Consider the following 23,527-nt stretch of genomic DNA (forward strand, 5'->3'; position numbering starts at 1 on the left):
GATCAGGTGGGTAAATGCAGCACAGTTAAAGGAGAACTCCGGTGAATTTTTAAGTTAATCTTTATCGTTATACCTTTGATATACTGTCTATAGAAAAAAAAACGAACCGGATTGGTGCTTGCAACACGGAGCTGTTACAGTTAATGCCCAGAGCTCCCACTCAGCTAACACGGCAGCTATGGGGGCATATACATAAAGAGTGTCTTTGTGCCTCTTAACAGACAGAAAATGCACAAAGAGGCACAAAGACACTCTTTATGTATATGCCCCCATAGCTGCCGTGTTAGCTGAGTGGGAGCTCTGGGCATTAACTGTAACAGCTCCGTGTTGCAAGCACCAATCCGGTTCGTTTTTTTTTTCTATAGACAGTACTCACAAAAGGTATAACGATCAAGATTAACTTTAAAAATCACGGGAGTTCTCCTTTAAGAAGTTTCTGGAAGAGAAATTGATACATTGAAACTGCGCGGGTGATTAATCGGAGCATGGACTGAAATAGTCCAGCTCTGCATGGCCGATTTTAGGTGTAAGATCGGCTCTGCTGGAGACATCCAACAAATTTTTAGGCGCGCTAAAAGAAATCCACAGAGAAAGAGAAAAGGAAATTAATTAAATATAAGATGAAATGTTTTACCAGATGAGACATCTATGAATCATCTTCTTACTCTTTTAATTCCTTTTATAACCGTTTTAATTTCCCTTACATTTATTTTGTGATTATGGTAATTCAAAGTGCTTTACATAGAAAAGGTAATTCCCATAGTTTATGAAATGTGCTATATAAATAAACTTGCCTTGCCTTACATGACTGCTAAAAAAAAAAGTATGTTCTATAGTATGAATGTGTGTAGTATGAATGTAATCCAGATGTACTACATCCATGTTGTCATTATCATGTGATCTACTAGTATCAGCAATGTAGCTTCACAGCCATTCATAAATCCTGTCCCGGGGCCTCATGATATAGTAAAGTGTCCATTGTATACACACTTCAGAATCTCGCCAGAAGAAGGAAGTCATCCGGGGACTTTTTGACTACTCTACACTACTCTACTTTTTGAGTACACATACTTTTGTCAGATACCGTTTTCAACTACTATATATTAGGGAAGTATGTGATTTATGACAGAGCCTATGTTTTTTTTTTCAGGCTCAAGAAGGTGGATTGGTTTTTAGCAGTGTTCACTGCCATGGTAACTTGTGCTACATGGCTAACCTGCTCCGGAGTAGTTATATTTGCTTTAGAGGATCACAAACCAAAACTGGACTAATCTAAGCTGTGAGCCAAGTGACATTTGATGTGATTAATCCACTCTCCTGTATCTCTTAATACAAATTAAAACACTTTAGAGTGAAAATTTTAGAGACTTTTGCTGCCAATTATTTATTACATGAATTATAATCATTTATAATATCATTATAGTATAATACACCGATCAGGCATAACATTATGACATTGACAGGTGGAGTGAACAACACTGATTATCACCTCAGCACCTGTTAGTGGGTGGGATATATTAGGCAGCAAGTGAACATTTTGTCCTCAAAGTTGATGTGTTAGAAGCAGGAAATGGGCAGATTGAATGGGCGTAAGGATTTGAGCCAGTTTGACAAGGGCCAAATTGTGATGCCTAGATGACTGGGTCAGAGCATCTCCAAAACTGCAGCAATTGTGGGGTGTTCCCAGTCAGTATCTATCAAAAGTGCTCCTAGGAAGGAACAGTGGTGAACCGGCGACAGCAGCCAAGGCTCATTGATGCACATGGGGAGCGAAGACTGGCCTGAAGGCTCAAGAAGTTAATGCTGGTTCTGATAGAAAGGTGTCAGAATACACAGTGCATCACAGTTTGTTGTGAATGGGGCTGTAGAGCCGCAGACCAGTCAGGGTGCCCAATGCTGACCCCTGTCCACCGCCGAAAGCACCAAAAGTGGGCACATGAGCATCAGAACTGGACCACAGGAATGGTTTGAGGAGCACAAGTTTGAGGTGTTGACTTGAGCTCCAAATTCCCCAGACCTCAATCTAATCAAGCATCTGTGGGATGTGCTGAACAAACAGGTCCGATCCATGGAGGCCCCACCTCACAACTTACATGACTTAAAGGATCTGCTGCTAACATCTTGGTGCCAGATACCACAGCACACATTCAGGGGTCTAGTGGATCCTTCTAAAATGCTTGTAAACCTATACATATATTAAATTCAGTTGATTCACATGCATTGATATATAAGTGTTTAAATTCATGATAAGTTTCATAATGATCTCTTAATCTTCAGCAGAGTTGTTTGAGAGCAGCAATGTTTAGTTTTTTTTTTAAATGGTGCAACCAAATTAAGTGCAGAACTTGTTACAAACTAGCTAGTAGATACTAAGCCTATGGTGTGGATTAAGTTCCAATTCTGGTAAGAATTTACGAATGACTGGTGCGACCGATCCCACACACACACACACACACACACACACACACACACACACACACACACACACACACACACACACACACACACACACACACACACACACACACACACACACACACACACACACACACACACACACACACACACACACACACACACACACACACACACACACACACACACACACACACACACACACACACACACACACACACACACACACACACACACACACACACACACACACACACACACACACACACACACACACACACACACACACACACACACACACACACACACACACACTGTCAGATCTTAGCTAAAGCCTGTGGAGCGATGTGACAAAAAAGGTCTTCTAACTGAAATAATTTGAAAAGGGATTAGATTGTTTCTGTAACACTGAAGATCCAGCATGCTACTCACCGTGGAATGATTTTCATCGAGGTTTTGATCGTACCCACTAAGAGCCACCATAAACAGTACTGCCTGGACATTGTCAAAATAACTGTACCACTTCTTTCTTTCTGAGCGCTGGACACCAACATCGTACAGCCTGTAAACAAAAGATTTTTTATATAGAAATTATTCATATCGGTCTACTTTACCACAAGAGCAGAAGAAGCATTATGCCAAAATAACTTAAAAGCATAGTACGAAAGGCCATATTTGTTTGCATAATTTGTATAGACATCAAGTGATACCACAGATTAACAAATAAATACCTTTGAGAAAAACTTACAGCAAGATCCTATACAATGCGCTTCATTCCAACTTTTTATACAATACAACAGCCTGTTCCTCACAAAAAAACATCATATGACTAGCACACAGAAAACTTGGAATAGAGTGTATGTGTCTTAAGGACAATTTTGTTGTTGTTGTTGATTTTATGTTTTTTTTGTGTCCTCTTTAGCGCTAATTGACCCTGGTCACTGCATGCTTTCATTACATGGAAATGAGCAACATAAACAATCTGCCAAACACCATCTGTTGTTATTCAGTAACGAAAGTGAAAATAGTGAAGAGAATTTTGGGGACGTAAACTGAATGTTCAAAGAAGTCCACCAAAAGCCAATTCAACTTGATCAGATCCATAGGCACGATTCTGCGCCGTCTCCAAACACTTCAAGCTGGCAAAGACAATGGGAGATGTCAAGTTGGGGCCCTACTAGATCCTACTAAAAAAGAGCCCCTGTTTGAGTGAAATGAGATTTCAAAAGCTCCAGAATATTATTCGGAAACACTTTCTAACACGTTCAAGTCCATGCTTATAAATCAGTATAAGAAGAAATATATAGTAGTACATACTTGAATTATATTTATATATTTATTTATTATGAATTATAGCCCCATTTATACTTATAAGTATTATGCAGCCATGATACAGCATTGCTATATTGTTATTATATTATAATTACAATGACTTTTTAGCAATTCAGATTTATTTCTGTCAAATACGTAAATACCGGTATATAGTTATTAATTGCCATGTTGTACTCTTATAAATACTTATTAAGAGTAATACAGTAACATCTGCATCGTTGATGACTTTATGTAAAGTGAAAACATAGGATGCAGTTTCCCTAAAGCAAATGTTAAGAAATCATGAAGATGTGCTCATTATACATTTGAAGTTTTGTAAATGTATTTGTAAAGGACATTGTTTAAATTTGTAAATGTAACTAAAATTATTCCTGTAATAAAATAATGATAAAAAAACAGAAATCACTAATACAAACAGTTAAAAAAATATTTGTTTATGTCACAAGCTAGCAAACCAGAATATATGATGATTCCTTTGTATATGCATGTTCTCTACACTAGATCCTACAAAGTATGTGTGTGTGATGTTGAAGTCATCTTAAATGCCTGTATTAATTAGTAAAAAAAATGTATAATGCTTTTATGCCGCCAAAACGAAGCGTGTTTGCCATCTAAATGTTTCTCTCCGTCTTAATCAGCGGTGCACGGTATATGATTATGGGATTTATAATTAATACATTTAGCAAACTTGGGAGTAAAACTGTTTTAACTCGGACATCTCATAAAACATGCAAAGTGAGTTGTTAAACGGAGACAAAGAGAATCTTTCCTGCTCAGAATTCACACTCTGCATTGGTCAAGTACCAAGGAGAGGTGTGGATTAGTTGTCCTCAAGACACAGGACAGAGCTTCATTCTTCCGCTTCCATTTTCGCACCTTCCTCCCGTCACCTGAGTCCTCGAGCCACGGGGCTCCGGCCCGGCTCGGGCAAGCTCAGCCAATCTGGTTGTTTCCTTTGAAGATCGGCACGCTCCGCGACTCAGTCCGCGGCCATGCAGCACGCTGCATCACGGCGCTCACAGCTTGGACGGAGACCACTTTCCCTTCCTCCCTACTCGGCAACATTCGCTCTCAAACTACCCACTTTCAAACTTCCTGCGGATCGAAGATCACTGGAGAAACTGAGCGATAACGCTCCAGCTCAAAGACACTCTTGAGAGGACTCACACGCACTTTTATACTCAGCACAAAGAACCATGCAAGTATAAATTCTATCGAAATTTAGATGCGTTAAGATATTGTACCCCTGTTTAAGGTGATAATGTCCTTTGCTGGCTCGCTATGGACAGGTTTTGTGAAATTGCCATTCCGGACCCTTCTCTACCCTTCTTCCTTTCTCTTATTTCTTTCTTTTCTCCTCATCGTCTTTCGTTACTTTTCATTATTCTGTACATGTATTCTTTATTTAGTCGTATGTAATCGCAGTATCAATTATTAAAACCATTACACTCACCTAAAGGATTATTAGGAACACCTGTTCAATTTCTCATTAATGCAATTATCTAATCAACCAATCACATGGCAGTTGCTTCAATGCATTTAGGGGTGTGGTCCTGGTCAAGACAATCTCCTGAACTCCAAACTGAATGTGAGAATGGGAAAGAAAGGTGATTTAAGCAATTTTGAGTGTGGCATAGTTGTTGGTGCCAGACGTGCCGGTCTGAGTGTTTCACAATCTGCTCAGTTACTGGGATTTTCACGCACAACCATTTCTAGGATTTACAAAGAATTGTATGAAAAGGGAAAAACATCCAGTATGTGGCAGTCCTGTGGGCGAAAATGCCTTGTTGATGCTAGATGTCAGAGGAGAATGGGCCGACTGATTCAAGCTGATAGAAGAGCAACTTTGACTGAAATAACTCGTTACAACCGAGGTATGCAGCAAAGCATTTGTGAAGCCACAACACGCACAACCTTGAGGCGGATGGGCTACAACAGCAGAAGACCCCACCGGGTACCACTCATCTCCACTACAAATAGGAAAAAGAGGCTACAATTTGCACAAGCTCACCAAAATTGGACAGTTGAAGACTGGAGAAATCTTGCTTGGTCTGATGAGTCTCGATTTCTGTTGAGACATTCAGATGGTAGAGTCAGAATTTGGCGTAAACAGAATGAGAACATGGATCCATCATGCCTTGTTACCACTGTGCAGGCTGGTGGTGGTGGTGTAATGGTGTGGGGGATGTTTTCCTGGCACACTTTAGGCCCCTTAGTGCCAATTGGGCATCGTTTAAAAGGATTATTAGGAACACCATACTAATACTGTGTTTGACCCCCTTTCGCCTTCAGAACTGCCATAATTCTACGTAGCATTGATTCAACAAGGTGCTGAAAGCATTCTTTAGAAATGTTGGCCCATATTGATAGGATAGCATCTTGCAGTTGATGGAGATTTGTGGGATGCACATCCAGGGCACGAAGCTCCCGTTCCACCTCATCCCAAAGATGCTCTATTGGGTTGAGATCTGGTGACTGTGGGGGCCATTTTAGTCCAGTGAACTCATTGTCATGTTCAAGAAACCAATTTGAAATGATTCGAGCTTTGTGACATGGTGCATTATCCTGCTGGAAGTAGCCATCAGAGGATGAGTACATGGTGGTCATAAAGGGATGGACATGGTCAGAAACAATGCTCAGGTAGGCCGTGGCATTTAAACGATGCCCAATTGGCACTAAGGGGCCTAAAGTGTGGCAAGAAAACATCCCCCACACCATTACACCACCACCACCAGCCTGCACAGTGGTAACAAGGCATGATGGATCCATGTTCTCATTCTGTTTATGCCAAATTCTGACTCTACCATCTGAATGTCTCAACAGAAATCGAGACTCATCAGACCAGGCAACATTTTTCCAATCTTCAACTTTCCAATTTTGGTGAGCTTGTGCAAATTGTAGCCTCTTTTTCCTATTTGTAGTGAAGATGAGTGGTACCCGGTGGGGTCTTCTGCTGTTGTAGCCCATCCGCCTCAAGGTTGTGTGTGTTGTGGCTTCACAAATGCTTTGCAGCATACCTCGGTTGTAATGAGTGGTTATTTCAGTCAAAGTTGCTCTTCTATCAGCTTGAATCAGTCGGCCCATTCTCCTCTGACCTCTAGCATCAACAAGGCGTGTTCCAATGTTATTCGACTAAGCGACCTCACTCCCTTAGGTTGAACTTTGGAGTAGCTAACCAAAACGTATATACCTTGCATAAATCAACCGGAAGAAAAACTGCTGGCCAGTGTCTGATTGATGTGTGAATGGGAGTATTTTATTTTTAACCCTGATCCAGTCAAAAATTTGTAACAGGAAAAAGATTTCTGTTTCATACGTGTGTGTATGCGCAGAAAAAGAAATCCAGCCACACACTCTGTGTGCTACAAATTAGCACAAAGGAAATTTGAAAACAAATTCTTGTTTCATTTGTGATTGATGCAGTAAATTGCCGCGTTTATGAAAAGAAAAAAAACACTTCCTCTCCTCAAACGCTCAAAGTTAAATCACCCTCCGTGGGTGTCGTAATACCTCTGACTAACACAAGAGGGCAGCCTGCAAGATGTTCAGCACTTGGTTTAAACAAAGTTTAAATTTGAATTTAAATTAAGTTCTCCTTTCAGCCATTGATGTTACCTAACGGGAACACGCCCCTCTGTGACATTCTCTGCTAAGTTAGTTTTTCCTTCCTTTCTACTGTTGTTTCAATTTGAGTTATTTTTGCTTATTTTCTTTCTTTTTAGTTTTTATTTCTCTCATTACTTTATCAATATTTTCATTTCATACCATTTTGGTACCCTGCACTTATTTAAATTTTAGTTTAAACAAGTTTGAACTTAAAGTTTAAATTAAGCCTCCTCTGTTAAACCCTAGGAGTCTGAGCTGTTTTGGGGCCCTTTACAAGTTGACATGCTCTGACATTTGTGTTTTTTTCAGTTGCTTATAAACACATTAATGGCAAAAGTGTAATTACACTGTATTCAGCACAAACTGGGCTACCATAATATGTGAGCAACATGTATGTACATGTTTAATGTTTATTAAACATGAAAAAAGAAAACTGAAAAATGTTTATGCACGGATTTTGAAAAAAAAAAAAAAAATTTTTTTAATTAAGGCCTCAAAACACACAATAGATATCTGTTCCCAAGACTTTTGACCCCTGTCTGTATTTGTATAGAGTTTTTTCTTTAAACTGATGTGAGAATCATTGAGCCTACTCATTCACATAAAACAATACACTGATTTAAAATTAGTAAGTTTCTCTTCACAAAGCCAATATATCTCATTTGGCTTTGGATCACAAAATCAGACAGAAAATATATTTTACAATATTCTGCATAATTATAAAAGCTCGAGTAGCATTGCATTATAAATATAATCTATTATGAAAACACCCAACATGGTATAAATAACACAGATAAGCCATATATTGTCGCGATTGTGTGTTTATTATCTTCAAACTTGCATGTTAGAGCGATTTCTGGAAGCTGTTTATGTCAATGTCACACGGTATCTTCTTCATGCGTGCTATATATGGACTACATGTGCATGGTACGCTCTCCGGCTGCCAGTATGAAGTATGAAGAGTTTTTTATGAATGAGAGCAGCTGACGCTCGTATTACAATCTTTAGAAGGTACCGACGGTTTTCATATTTATAACTTCTGACACATATTAACAAATTACGGTCACTATATGACTTTGAGAATAAAACAGAGGTCAAAAATGGAAGCTTGAGTCTTAGATCTTTTAAATGATGTATAGTTTGTCAAGGTAATTACTTACATCTGACAGTAATTTTGAGCTAATTTAAACAAAGAAAGCTTCAGTGCGCCCTCGTGCACGATGTGTTTGTTTGAGCTGATGTGTGTGTGGGCGTCGCCTCAGTACTTGAATCTCAATAGAGTGCACGCTTCGTGGGCGTGGTCGCGGTCGCATTAGTGTATAATGAGCCGCTCAGGAACGACTAACATTGCTCTGCTTTCAAACGGATTACATAAACACAAAATATTTGTTTTTGATTTGGTTTACAGTGTTTAAAACCTGACATTTCAGCGTTTCTTTAGACATATGTTTCATGTTTGTAAGACAAGTATTCACTAAGCTAGAGGTCATTTTCTGAAGACTATCTGAATGAACGTCTTTGACAGAGAGGCTGCAGATCGCACATCATGTTTGATTTCTTTATTTTGCAAAAAGCACAACAATTTGTTTTTATTGTGACTGTACTAAAAAAAAAACGTAACAGATCATGTGAAACGTAACAGATTATAATGACGTATAACACTTGCCTGAATGATAAAAAATGACAGTTATTTGAGTCTCTTTGGCACTGCTAAGAAAAAAATACATGGAAATCTGATAATATTTGGAGAAGTTGTGGCCATTTGAAAGTAGGCACTCAAAAAAGCTTAACAGGGAGAAATTTGCCTCTAAAAATTTTGTTCTCACCTGCTGGGAGTGACAATAGGGCTCATTTACATCTCATTTAGATAAGCCATACCCCCTGTAAAGCTCCCCCTGTAAAGCTGCATGGTTACAATCGGACAGCATACTATTAATAATAAAGGATAATGTGCATTGTAAATGTCAGTAATTTATCTTTTTTGACTAAAAATGATTTAGAGGCTGAAATATATGAGTTATATCTTTTTATAAAACCTTTTTATTTGTTATTTGCTGGTTTTCTACATAAAACTTGGTGAACTGATTTCATTGTGTAGCATTGGGACTTTTTAACAGGATTCTGTGATAACCGTCATGATCAACTATGATTAATTAAAATCAACTATAATTATGTGTTTTTATAGTATAATATGCAAAGTACAAAAAAAAATCTCTGATTCTGTTCTTTTCTCTGACATTTAAGGGTAACATAGGCCTACAAAGGCTCTTTTAGGTCTAAAACAGTTTGGATAGTTGTTAATACAGCGTTCCCACAGCTTGGTTAACTTCAAATTCAAGAACCTTTCAAGGACTTTACTTTTGGCCATATGACAGAGGTCTGATATTCTATTTGTCATAATTCTGTTTTGCATAAAACTGAAGAATATTCGGTACTATACTGTACTATCCTATACTGTATTCTAAAATGATCTGATATTAACTTTTGCATGGATTTTATTGAAAAGAGCTTAGGCTCATGTAACCAGTCTATTTTTGCAATATTTCACGGTGTGTCTGTGAAACGCTGAGGTACCGTAGTGGTTTTGTGCGCGCGTGAACATCATGGCAATGTACAACACAAAGTACCTCACGCGGGAAACACTTAATGTAATGCATAAATGCAAGTAACAAACGTAAATCAAGCATAGTCCACGAAGTGTTGGCGAAATAACACATTATCGGACCGGAGAGAATAATATGGAATTTCTTCCAGAAAACTTCTTGCACAAAATAAATTCAAGCACTTTCAAGGACCTGTATGTATGTTTATTTTCAGTCATGTCATTGTACTCAGCCCTCTCTTTCTGCACAAGGGAAAGATGATCGTGTTGGTTCTTTACTGCTTCAGACATTGTGTTACCTGGGAGGTTTGCACTTCGTATCAGCTGCTCGTTGCTCACTGCTCGTGTAGCAGCCACCAGGGTTGCCAGGTTTTCACAACAAAACCCGCACAATTGCTCTCAAAACTAGCCCAAAACAAGCCCAATCGCGTTTCAGGGGGGCTTCTCCGCATTTCAGGGGGTAAAATATGTGTTTTTTTGGCATGGTTGCCTACTAAAATTCACATTCCCGGGGCTAAATATCACATAATTGGGGTCGCTTCAACCCGCGGACATGAAAAACAGCGGACTTGGCAACACTGAGCCATGCTTCCCTTAGAGGGCGGGACAATAACAAAAGAGAAACACGCCTCTGCTGCATGCTAGAATCTCCTAAAAACAAGGCGATTTCAACCTCAAAGTGTATGCTTTTAAATATACCAATACTGCTATCTCAAACATGGAGAGGCTTCTTCATGATCTCAACTAACAGATTCGGCAAAAAAGCGAATTCTATTATATTCTATAACGGTTCTTATAATATATGGTCTTAATGTGTTTTTATCCATACATTTATAGAATAGTTATATTCACTTATAATGAATCATAGCCCCATTTATGCTTATTTATAAGCATGGACTTCATAGAAAGTGTTAACTATTATTCAAATACACATGGGAACAGTCTGGCAGTGCATCTCTGGCAGTGAAAGTAAAAAGGTGGTGGTGATCTGAACCACTGAATACTTAAAACATGGAAAATGGTCTGTGTTTCTCATATTGGTCTTCACAAGCAAACGACCAAATGTTCAGAAAGAGAAGACCCTACACCAAGGTTGTAGGTTTGGTTCTAACATTGGAAGGGCCTACGCTATGATAATATTGTAGAAATGTTTACCTGTAGAGTGAGTTGTTGACTCTGAACTGGGTTTCAACGACACCACGGGTCCTCACTCGAACTCTGAGAACATCGGTTTCAGTGGGGATGTAGTTTGGTGCGATGATACGACTTATGTTCTCAAAGAAACTAGATATGTAGCACATGAAATGGAAGGGGAAACAAAAGCACAAAATCAGACAACAAGCTTAGTTCATAACTAATCCACAACCATTAACAAAGGCACTTACTGGAATTAATGTTCTCTTTCCTGCATTTCACCTTTGCTTCTAGCTTGTGTGCTAATCCGGCTTATACTGTAAACTTGGCATTGTGCAATACAAACCTACAAGTTTGTACAAAATAGTTTCATAGTTTCAAATTGCAGTTTATTAGTCATAATTCTTTGAGGCATTTGGGATGAGAATCTTATAATGGTAAAATTTTCTTTAGGTTAAAAGTAGTCTTTTTAGCGATCTTTTTATTAGATGGTTATTTTACGCTGGAGGGCAAAACATCCATAGAACTATTAAAAAAAAAAAAGGAGAACAACATTTTGGGCACTTGTGATCCTTTGACCTCACCTGCTGCAGTATTTCAATCAATAAAAACAGTGGGACATTTTAAAACACATAACATGAATAAGCCACTTTAAGCATTTATGTACTAAAACAGTGATATTATAAGATCAAATTCAGTTTACACCTTATTGATGATACACACTATATACAGGTGAGCAGATGAGCCAAGAATATGAACTAGATAGACTAGATGGTAAAGAGTTCATTATGATGGCTTTCTATGGAAAAACGCTTAACGTGAAACTGCATGTTGCATTTATATTCTAGGTTTTTCTACTTGCCTGTACATAGTATGCATCGTCAATAAGGTGTGTATATTTAATATGTTCTTTTAACATCTTACTACATTAGTAAAAACCTGGTTAAAAAACAAACAAACAACAACTGGCGGGCAATGGAGGTTTTGACCTCCAGGTGGGCATTCACATGGGTGTATCGTCACGTAAAAAACTATGAATAACTGCATTAGTATGCATATCAATGGCTCAAGCCTCCGTTACTAGCTCTAAAATTACGCTTTAGAATCAGCAATGGAGGCTCGGGATAAGATGTGTAAAACATTTGTCCTACACACAAGAGCATTTTAAGGACAAAAACCTGACAAATGTCTTGAAATAAAACATCTAACCAGGGACTTTAGCCTCCATTTATTACATAAAAATTTGCGATTAAAGCCTCTTTAAAACATGAAATTGGCGGCAGGCTTTGGCTCACCCCCCCCATTTGTCGGAGTTAGTAACCGTGTTCTTCAATCCACAGCAGGGCCAGCGTCAGAAGCAGAGAACAAGTGTGCATTTATTGATAGACTGTTATGATATTACGATATCTGCATCTGTGTAGTTCTTTGTCATAAATGCAGTTTACATAATATGATGCAGGGGCAATCAAGACGTTTCCCCATCCACTGCAAAAGCTGGGCTTTAAAAAAAATTTTTTTAATGAAAATTCTTTTCATCTAAATGGCATGTAACGTTTCCTAATCTTGCTATACTTACCTATTTCATGGTTTGCGCTCTCCGGCCACCAAGTGCTGTTGCCGTGCGGATGGCCGTCCGGAACGCATTGGGGAGTTTCTTTAGTTGAGAATGGTGTTGTTTAAGTGGATTTTTACAACAGAAATTAAATAAATCAAAAACCTACTTTAGCTTTTCATCTAAAACAAAATGTATTTCCTATTATCACTGTAAAGCTGCTTTGAGGCAATCTATGTTGTAACAAGTGCTATGTAAATGAAGGTGACTTGACTATAGTGGTAATTTCATGTAATTTTCATGTTAAAACTTTATTTGCTTGTTTTCCACCAGGTGACCAGGTTAATCTTCGACTCGTTGTCTCCATGAATGAAAATGATAAATGTAGATCTTCTTTAAATGTAATTTTACTGCACAAATGTAGGTTTAAAGAAATAGCGTTTAAAACATTACATGTGTTGGGAGAGAAAGAAAAAAAAAAGATTAAAGAAAATAGGTATAATGCTACCAACTATTCGTGTTCCTGCTGCACCTCCAGAAGAAGTGAGTGTAAAGTTTTATTAACCTTTATATTAATATTTGCAAATCACTTGCACGCTTCACGATGAATGCAGCTAAAGTTTACAGGGTAAGTTACATTACGGCATGCTTTCTGTGTATGACGTTCTCAATATAATTCATAATCCCATGTTTATAATGAACAACGCGTTATGGTTATTACAAACTGCGTACACTGGTGATAAAGTTAACGTGGTAACACTACAATCTGTCAAGGAACTAACGTATATATCAGTAAACACATAGCATTCGTATCTCACTACGCTACCCTGCCAGTACAAAGATAGATCAAAGTGACATTACGTTAACCAACCATTCAGAAACGTTATAAACGTCAGAAACCTTAATTGTCAAAGCTCATTATCATTTAAAGTCACATGCACTGAAATGGCTTGCTGAAAACAGAGATGTTTTTAACCAGGTAAAATTTGTGTTTTCTTACAATACTAATGAAAATTTTTAATTAAAGTATATTAAAAACTTTTCATTTAGACACTATCTAATACTAATACTAATCATATTAACTTGTACAAAAATGGCATTATATGACCCCTTTAAAGCTATATTTGATTTATGGTTATTATTTACTGAGGGATGTGCATCCATATTGACCAGTATGTCCAGCTAATCAACATTAACATTTTAAATTCAATATAGCCTATAAATCAATAGTCAATCAATGTCAAATTGTCAATACATTGCTTTCCATCTTGCATAATTTGTGCAGTAGTTTAGAGTTCTAACTAAACATTGACTAAGACTAGATAATCATTGTCTTGTTTTAAAAGTATGTAGCCTATGTGCACTTATGATGAGGAGGAGGACCATAGTTGCCAAGTCCGTGTATAAAACGCGACTATGGGCTTCTTTTTTTTTGGCAAGTCGCGGGTTGCGGTTTTTTGGGCTTATTTTAAAAAATGTGGTTGCTTGTTAGGAAAATATAATAAGCAACTTTGTTTCTTTACATGTATGGTCGCTATTTTGTCCAATACATTGCCTGACACTGTCTTCTCACAGCTTATAGCCATTCAGTGCAACGATACAAGTGCTGTAGTAATCCGTCCTCATACACCCCGCCTCCTTCTCCCGCTCATTAAAGAAAAATCGCGTTCAACGTGCAGGCATGTGACGTTATAAATGCACGTAATGATAGTTAGTAGACGTAAATAGACGTATACATTTTTACAAACAATGCCACTAGCAGAGTTGTACAGAGATGGAGAGGAAACAGGGAGGAGAGGCACCTAATTTAATTTTTTTTAATATTTTTATCATGTATTTAAAATTACAGGCTATTATAAAAAAAAACAAGTATACTAATAATAACAGTAGGTATGATTCAAATTTATTTTATTATAAATATGTGGCTTTATTGCAGCGCTCCTTGCCTGTGTCCCAATGTGCATACTATCCATCCTAAATAGCATGTGACATTAGTCATTTTCAATACTATTTAGGGCAGATAGTATATGCACATTGAGAAGCAGAGCTTGTCTTTTTCACAGTTTGCAGTGTGTGTTCACTACTCACTGCTCCTAATGTGTGCACTAACTCCGACTATGGGTTACCATAATTGGCCTTCACGTCTCTTTTTCCATCTCCAAACCTCTTCTGTTCACAGCTGATCGGAGGATATTGTGTGCCCTTTATTGCAATTTGATGATTTTTGTAAAATCACATGTTTTTGCTTTTCAAACTCCGAGAGGTTTCAGTTTAATATGTTGCAGGCTCATTTATTGATAAAAAATAATTGATCATAAATGATGTCAATAAATAATATAATATTGGGCTTGTTTTTGAAGCTGCGGTTGCTTATTTGTCTCGCAAGAGTTGGCAACACTGAGGAGGACCATCACGCCCATATATTGGCCGTTTCTCAATACCAAGTACGCGAACTTCTGACTTGCGTCCTTGGTAGTTCAGACTTGCAAGTTCAACTCGGGAGAACGAACTCCAGAGGACGTCATCAGCTGCTGCCCAAGTACTGTTCCAATTCAAAGTTCACATCTAGCCAAGTACAGTTCAAATCCCCGGATGTGTCCTTAAGGAGACTTGTGGACTTCAGACAGGCCAGTATCCCAGAATGCATCTCGCACCAACAAGCAAACGTCAATAGCGGATGAGAAACCCCTCGTAATTTAAAAATACTATTGTTAATGTTTCACAAAATGTAGTTTTAAGACTTTCAGATTTTTTTTGATCGCCCCCCGGTGGCTGGTCCCAGTACAGCTCCTAAACCCCGCCTCTCCATGTATTTGAATGGATGCGAGACACACTAAACAATTCAATTACACTTCAAATAATTGTTTCCTAAAGATGGTTTCTGTCATTTTAGGCAGTTTTTATTACGATGATTTCATTTCAAGTGTTCGTTTTTTTAAATAAGTTTAGTTTTAGTGAGTTATGTGATGCTATAAAAACGGGGGGTGTGACGTCATGATTGACAGCTGAGATTGACGGCTTCTCTGAGTGAAATTTTCACTGAGGCACTAACAGACTTTTTTCGGGATTTTTGGGAGGAGATTGGAGCTTTAGCTTTAATTTCTACATTTCTATAACTGTTTATTTCACACCAACATAATGAATTGTTATGCATCTGTGAGAGTATGGGCGGGCTTTTGATAATCGCGCCTCTACTTCCTGTTCTCTACTGCGCAACTCCGGTCCCGAGATCGCTACTGCGCAGACCCAAGATGTCAGCGCCGTGTGCGGGCCTACGAAAGCTTCAACTATGGTCAGCGGAAGTCAATGAAGTCGCGTCGTCAATATTTTTTACAGTCTATGGTTAAGCCCCGTTCACACCGCCAGCAATGATGTCGCTGCATGTCGCCAGCGCGAGAGATTCATTTCGCTAGTGGGTTTTCATTACCACTACGGGTTGCCTATAAACGTCATTAGCAGATCACCCTAGTCCTTCCATGCATCATTTTTTTAAAAATGTGTCTCTGTATGTACACAGAGACATATCGTAAAGAACAGGGAAATTGCTAACAGCTCAAATCAACTTCTCCATCTTGACACGACACCGCAGTAGCTGTACAGCAGACGGATCACGTGCACTCCATTGACTTCACTCCTATAGGTTGTCGCTCACGGAAATCGCTTCTCATTTGCATAAAGTTGAAATTTCTGAACTTTTGTCGCTTGTCTCGCGTCGCTTGACACGCCCACATTCTGACGCCAACGGTCACTGTCGCTCGTGTCGCCGGAAGTCGCCAGCGCTCCATTGAAATGAATGGGATCGTGTCGCTTTGTCACTACGTGTCGCTGGCGGTGTGAACAGGGCTTTACGTTCTTAGTAGTAGAGGCTCGCGCACAACCAAGTTCAGCTTATCATGCAGGGGTGTTGGGGGGCATTACTGATCGTTGCGTCCGTTGGTGCAAGATGCATTCTGGGATACCGGTCTGTCTGAAGTCTCCTCTCAATGCATCCTCGATAAAAGGGGCAGATCAAGGACCCATCCGGGGATTTGAACTGTACTTGTCTATGGCTAGATGTGAACTTTGAATTGGAACAGTACTTGGGCCGCGACTGATGACGTTTCACAAGTCCACGAGAACACAAGTACAGACAAGAACACATATTGAGAAACGGCCATTGTTCTGTCTGTCTGGTCTCCACACGGATATTTCTGCTGGAAAATGCGCGTTTCATTTCATGCACGCGCATATGAACGCATGTTCATGCGCGACGCAGTTATCTTTTCCGAGCTGCAGTAAACAAACACCGTTGCCCTTTGTCGTTTATCAGAAACTTAATAAATAATTTTATTTCTCAGGCACAAAGTCACAGAACACAGCCCTGAAAGCGGCTGGCATTAGCAAGCTAGACAGACCAAGAGATGCATAGCCTGCCTGTTCAGCTAGGTTAAAAGACAGAACAGAAGAGAGATGCACATCAACTTAACTTTACTGTTATTTGCTGACATCAAACTTGGAGAGGAGAGAACACAAGTTTACCTGATTGCCGTTCCCGCAATTCACTCTCATGGTGTTTTTTTTCTCTCTTTTCATGACCAGAAGGATAGTTCCGCTTCATTTTATCATCAATGTTGTAAACATTGATTGACGCGCTTTGACACGAGGGGGATGAGGGGCCTTGAGTAATTTGCGGGGCCCTGCACAGCTTGCGTAGTGAGCGTATAGGGCTGTTCGGCTCAGGACTAGGCCTATGTTACATGCACGAATCGGTGGGCGGGGCTAAACAGGCAGTGATGAAGTAGGCGTTGATATTCTTCTGCTGAGGCGGTGCTTGCTGTTAAGTTTAAGAACGTTTTCACACCTGAAAGTCCGCACCAAGGTCCGAACCGAAGTTCATGTTCTGATACATTTTCAAGTTTCAAGTTTGGTTTATTTATATAGCACATTTAAACACAGCAAACATGGCTGACCAAAGTGCTGAACAATACACAAGTTAAAGAAACAAGGACATAGCCCAACATTTAAAACATAAAATCACAGTGAATTAAAAGCTATAGAGAAAAAGTAGGTTTTAAGAGAGGATTTAAAAGTGGTTACAGACTGAGCCGATCTGATATAATCCGGAAGGCTATTTTATACATTCGGTTAGTTTTGGTTTGGTTTCACATTGCAATTATGCGAGCGCACTAAAGAACTTTACATGACACTTGTGTCCACTCGTCATCATCTATGTGGGCTGCATCTGGACATTGATTGGTTTGTAAACGGACGTGCGTCTGACATCAGCGTCTTTGACAAGAATGAATGAACGGACGCGTTGCCACTAGTGAACAGTGTGCATTGCTTGACTATTTTCTTTTCGTTACGTTTAAAAGTGGACATTTCAAGCTTTATATACACATATTTCTCATGTTTGTGAGACAAGTAGCCTGCTGAGTTTCAGTTTATTTGAGACGCGCTCCAGTTCATGTGCAAAGCATGATCGCTCCCGCGATTATTGTCTGCTATAGACTGTTTGCTTCTTATTTATTAAATCCAGGCAATTATCTGATTAAACGTTGATTAAAATTAAGATACAATTTTTACAAAACAAAATTCACATTAAAGAAAGGCTTTATAAGCAAAATCATACAAAATTTATTTCAAAATCATTTCTGACCTTCTGTCTTCTGACATATTGCGCATCTTTTCACTTTTCATAATCAATGTAGCCTAGATGAAGTTTAAAAATAACATTATAATATTTAAACAGAAACAGAAACTTCCTGTAAATGGTCTGAAAGTACGAACCATACAGAAAATGCTTTCACACTAGAAAAGAACCGAACCTTTGTTCAGTTTGATCTGGACCGAGACTACCTCTTTTCGTCGGACCAAATTTTGTCTGTTTCTTCCGGACCGTGGTACGGGGGAGGTTTCACACCTGTAATTTAGATTTGGACCAAACTGAAAAGTCAGAAAATCCGGTCCAAACAAGGTAGGTGTGAAAGCGCCCTAAGACATAAAAAATGTGTTCATGAACATGTATATCTCTCTGCTGAATATAGTTTAAGATTGCACATGACCGATTACCAAAAGGAAAAGGGAACTCTTATTATGAAGTCCCCGGATGTGCGGTAGTTGTTGTTGTTCCCCGAGCAGAATGCACAATAAACGGGTGATCGTTAAACCACTGAAGTGTGTCTTCTTTTTTTCAAGTATTACATTGGTGGCAGAGGATGGTTAGCAACTACAGAGTACCGCCAACATTTGATGAAGGAAAACCATATGAAAGTTGGAAGAATGAAGTCGCAATTTGGACCAGAGTTACGGAGCTTGGAAAAAAAAGAAACAGACGCTTGCTGTGGCTTTGGCGCTGTCAGGAAGAGCGAGAGAAACGATGGAAATACCGGTAGATGATTTGAATAAAGGACACTAGCATGGACACTTTACTTGTGAAACTCGATGATTTGTTTCTCAAAGAAGAAAAGGACCAAACGTATGAGGCTTACTCGAGTTCTGACCGGATTATGAAAGATAGCGGTGTTTCCATGACAGACTATATGATCGATCTTGAACAGCGGTACTCACGGATGCGTAAATATAAAATGGAGCTTCCCGATGCAGTATTAGCATTCAAACTGCTGGACACTGCGTGCTTAGAAGTGAAAGACAGACAGTTAGCTTTGACAGCATGTACAGATTTGACTTTTGCGTCAATGAAGTCAGCACTGAAGAGGATTTTTTTGGAGGAAAGTCTGCTACTACAGTGGGGATTAACCAGGAAACAGCATATGTAACAGAACACAGAGGAGCAAACCATGGTCACAAAATATTCAGCAAAAGACACCACTGCCTGGCACTAACCCTCTGGACAGGTATGGACGCAGATCAAAATGTGCTGTTTGTCAAAGCACATTCCACTGGGCCAAGGACTGTCCACACAGAGGTGAGCAAGTCCAACTGACAGAAGATGGTAAAACAGATGATATAGAGGAGTGCAATATGACTCTGTATACAAAAGAGTCACCCACTGAAGCAGAAATATTTATGACAGTGTTTTGGCTCAGCAATAATAGACACTGCATGCACACGGACTGTGTGTGGACAGGAATGGCTAAATAGCTACATCGCTGAACTAAAACCAAAACGAGATCAAAAACCTGAGGAAGATTGAAACACACAGTCATAGACCCTTTAAGTTTGGTGATGGAAAAGTGATCTATTCCAGCAGAAAGTTGAAAATTTCTGCAAAGATTGGAAAAACCAAGTGTCAGATCGAAACTGAAGTTGTCTCAGCAAAGATTCCACAACTTTTGAGCAAGGCATCCATGAAAAGAGCAAGGACAGTGCTAGATATGGAGAATGACAGTGAAGTGATGTTCAGTCAACCTGTACAACTTGACTTCACAAGCTCTGGTCATTACTGTGTAAACATTATGGAAAATGAAATGAAAAACATTCAAGCTGATGATGACTGTGTCTTGGTAGCTGCTGAAGATGTCACTCCAACGGAACAAAAGAATGAGGATGCACAAAGTCAGTGTGATGAGGAAATACTAACAATCTCAGAAAAAATTAGCTCAGCAGAAAAACACAAAATCCTGATGAAGCTTCACAGACAATTTGGTCATCCTTCTGCTGACAGACTGCAGAAACTTCTTACTAGCTCAGGCAATAAGATGCAGAATGTAGTGTCATTCTGGAAAAAATTGTGAGTGAATGTGAAACATGTCAAAGATACAGTAAGACCAAACCAAAGCCTGCTGTTGGCCTACCACTGGCATCTCAGTACAATGAAACAGTTTCAGTCGATCTACATGAACTTGAATCAGGTGTGTGGTATCTCCACATTATTGACCAGTTCACAAGGTTCAGTGCAGGCAGAATACTGATCACGAAGAAATCTTCTGAAATAGTGAAACACTTTGTCTGGATAAGTGTACATGGTCCACCTCAGAAACTGTTTAGTGACAATGGGGGAGAATTTAACAATGATGAGGTTCGAGACATGGCAGAAAACTTCAACATAGAAATAAAGATGACAGCAGCATATAGCCCATGGAGCAATGGACTTACAGAGCGACACAACCAAACACTTACAGAGATCATGATGAAGGTGAAGACAAGTAACGGCTGTGACTGGAACACTGCATTGGACTGGGCTCTTATGGCAAAGAACAACATGCAAAATGTCCATGGCTACAGTCCTCATCAGTTGGTGTTTGGACAGAATCCCAATCTGCCCTCTGTATTAATTGACAAGCCCCCAGCTTTAGAGGGCACCACAAAAAGTGAGTGGGTGGCAAAACACATCTCTGCTTTACATGCATCAAGAAAGGCTTTTACAGAAGCAGAATGCTCAGAAAGAATACGGAGAGCACTGCGTAAACAACTGCGTATATACCGAAATATAAAATGGGTGACAAAGTGTACTACAAGAGAGTTGATTGTCAAGAGTGGAAAGGACCAGGAGTTGTCATTGGCCAAGATGGTGCAGTGGTGTTTGTCAGACATGGAGGAACCTGCATTAGGGTACACGATCTCAGACTAAGAAAAGTAAATACAGACAGTGGAGATCAACATGTCAATAAGGATGATGCTGAAATTGACAAACAATGTGCAAAGACAGGAGATGCTGTCAACAACACTGAGGGAACTGAAACTTTAACTGAGATGCAGCACAGTTCGATGCAAATTGAGCACACAGGGGCATCCTCTATGGGGCAGAATGTAGCAGCACAATACACAAGTGACGACATAGGGACACAAAGTGATACAGATCAGGGAGCTGATGTCCATCTGAAAACAGGGCAAGTCCTAAAATACAGAGACAGTGGAGCTTCGCACACAGCTAGAGTACTAGGCAAAAGCTACTGGTAAAAATAAAAACTGGTACAATCTTCTGCTCATTGGGCCCACTAATGTTGCAGGCAGTAAAGATTCAGTAGATGTATCATGTTTAGAAAGTCTTCAAATAGAACCCGCTGTTACTGATGTCAATACCACAAATGTCAGTGAGTTGACAAAAGATCTATCCTTTGACCTAGCCAAACAAGAAGAGATTAAGAGTTGGAGAGATAACCGTGTGTTTGAGGAAGTTCAAGGTGAGGGACAAAAGTGCATCTCCACCAGATGGGTGTGCACTCTCAAGGAAACACCAACTGGACTAGTACCGAAAGCACGATTAGTGGCTAGAGGTTGAGGAGTTAGATGTGTTATAACTACAAAAGGATTCACCCACATGTGCTTCAGAGTCCCTTCGTCTGCTTGTGGCAGTTATTTGTCAAAGACAGTGGACACTTCATTCCATGGATATAAAATCCGCATTTCTGCAGGGAATAGAACGGTCACGTGAAATCTACATCAGGCCTCCCCCTGAGGCTATTTGTGAAGGAACATTTGGAAGCTCAAAAAGTATATGGTCTGGCAGATGCCTCATTGTACTGGTACAACAGAGTGAAAGACAGTGCTGAAAGCAGGAGGAAAAGTGTCCAAGGTTGATCCAGCTGTTTTTTATTGGCTAATTCAGAACTGCACTGTAAATGGTGTGCTTGCCTGTCATGTGGATGACTTCATATGGGGGGGCACACAAAGTTTCTCCACAACTGTAATACCACATCTCAGATCTGTTTTCTAAGTTGGACGCAAGGAACACAATCACTTCTGTTATGTGGGAATAGATTTTGTGACTGTTGATGTGTGTTAAGATTGCACATGAACGATTACCAAAAGGAAAAGGGAACTCTTATTATGAAGTCCCCGGAAGTGCGGTTGTTGTTGTTGTTGTTCCCCAAGCACGAATGCACAATAAACGGGTGATCGTTAAACCACTGAAGTGTGTCTTCTTTAAGTATAACACTTGCCTCCCTTTGACGTCATAGATCCCCACTTTGAAAAACCTGTCGTTTGCTGGGCTTGGTGACTATAAAAGCTTTTCTTTGACTAACAAGAAAGTTTTCAGCTCTGAAACTTACAGGATATTCTCATATTACCATGACCTTATATATATCAAAAGCTCAAGGGAAAGTTGATTTCTCAATTCATCACCCCTTTAAGTGTGTCTATATTCTTAATGGGTCTCATTCACTAAGCATGCATGTGCACAAATTTGTGTGTGAAACGTGTGTGCAAATGATTTTAAGAACAAATCACAATTCTAAATTTACAGAAAAATATAGGAACAACTGAAACCACAGGTACGCTAAAAGAACTTACTCTGTTTGGCTTTATAATAGTGTTAAGAAGTTATATTTCATCCTAACATGACTATAATTACATTGAAGTATATTGCATTAATTGTATTATATAATCCACAATAATTAAATACAATTTAATTTAATCTTAAATACATTCGATCATATACAGTTAAAGAGTAAGAAAAGCTGTGTTATAGCTTCAGCTGCAAGGTTTCTCTGAATAACGCAGATATACGCATATGTTCAGCTGCTAATGAGAGCTCTGTAATCTGGGTCTTTATAAATGGTGTTTATTGTGAGAACTGGTGAGAATGGCACACTTGGCATTGCTCGAGGATGAAAGCGCGTCTGCGAACAGCGGCAAGTTTGAGGCGAGTGACGAATGGCTGTAAGGAAAGCTTGATATGGAGATGGTTTGGGTGGAAAGCCCTTAAATGGAGATGGTTTGGGAGTGTTTTATGCAAATGACTAACCTTGTGCACACGGCCGCTCATTTAGAATACTCCACATTCACCAATATCAGAACGAGGTTAACCCTCTCAAGTCGGCGGTCGCGCCGTTCTTATCAGTGCCAAAGAGACTCAAATAACTGTCATTTATTATCGTTCAGGCAAGTGTTACACATCATTATAATCTGTTAAGTTTCTATTTTTTTGTGTACAGTCACAATAAAAACAAATTGTTGTGCTTTTTGCAAATTTAAGAAAACACACATGATGTGCGATCTGC

At 39.3% G+C, this 23,527-nt stretch overlaps 1 protein-coding gene across 1 annotated transcript in view; it reads right to left on the reverse strand.

Moving 5' to 3' along the window:
• The window catches only part of LOC307120593 (guanine nucleotide-binding protein G(o) subunit alpha-like), a gene marked incomplete at both ends in the record, with an annotated part of 54,042 nt that overhangs the window by 19,768 nt on the left and 10,747 nt on the right, over window positions 1-23,527 (reverse strand). The window contains 2 exons of the mRNA XM_079807697.1: window positions 2,848-2,977; window positions 11,111-11,239. Of these exons, the coding sequence (XP_079663823.1) occupies window positions 2,848-2,977; window positions 11,111-11,239 (259 nt within the window). The remainder of the gene's footprint in view (window positions 1-2,847; window positions 2,978-11,110; window positions 11,240-23,527) is intronic.

This window comes from Gobio gobio (assembly GCF_949357685.1).
Source record: "Gobio gobio genome assembly, chromosome: 1".
Lineage (NCBI taxonomy): Eukaryota > Metazoa > Chordata > Actinopteri > Cypriniformes > Gobionidae > Gobio > Gobio gobio.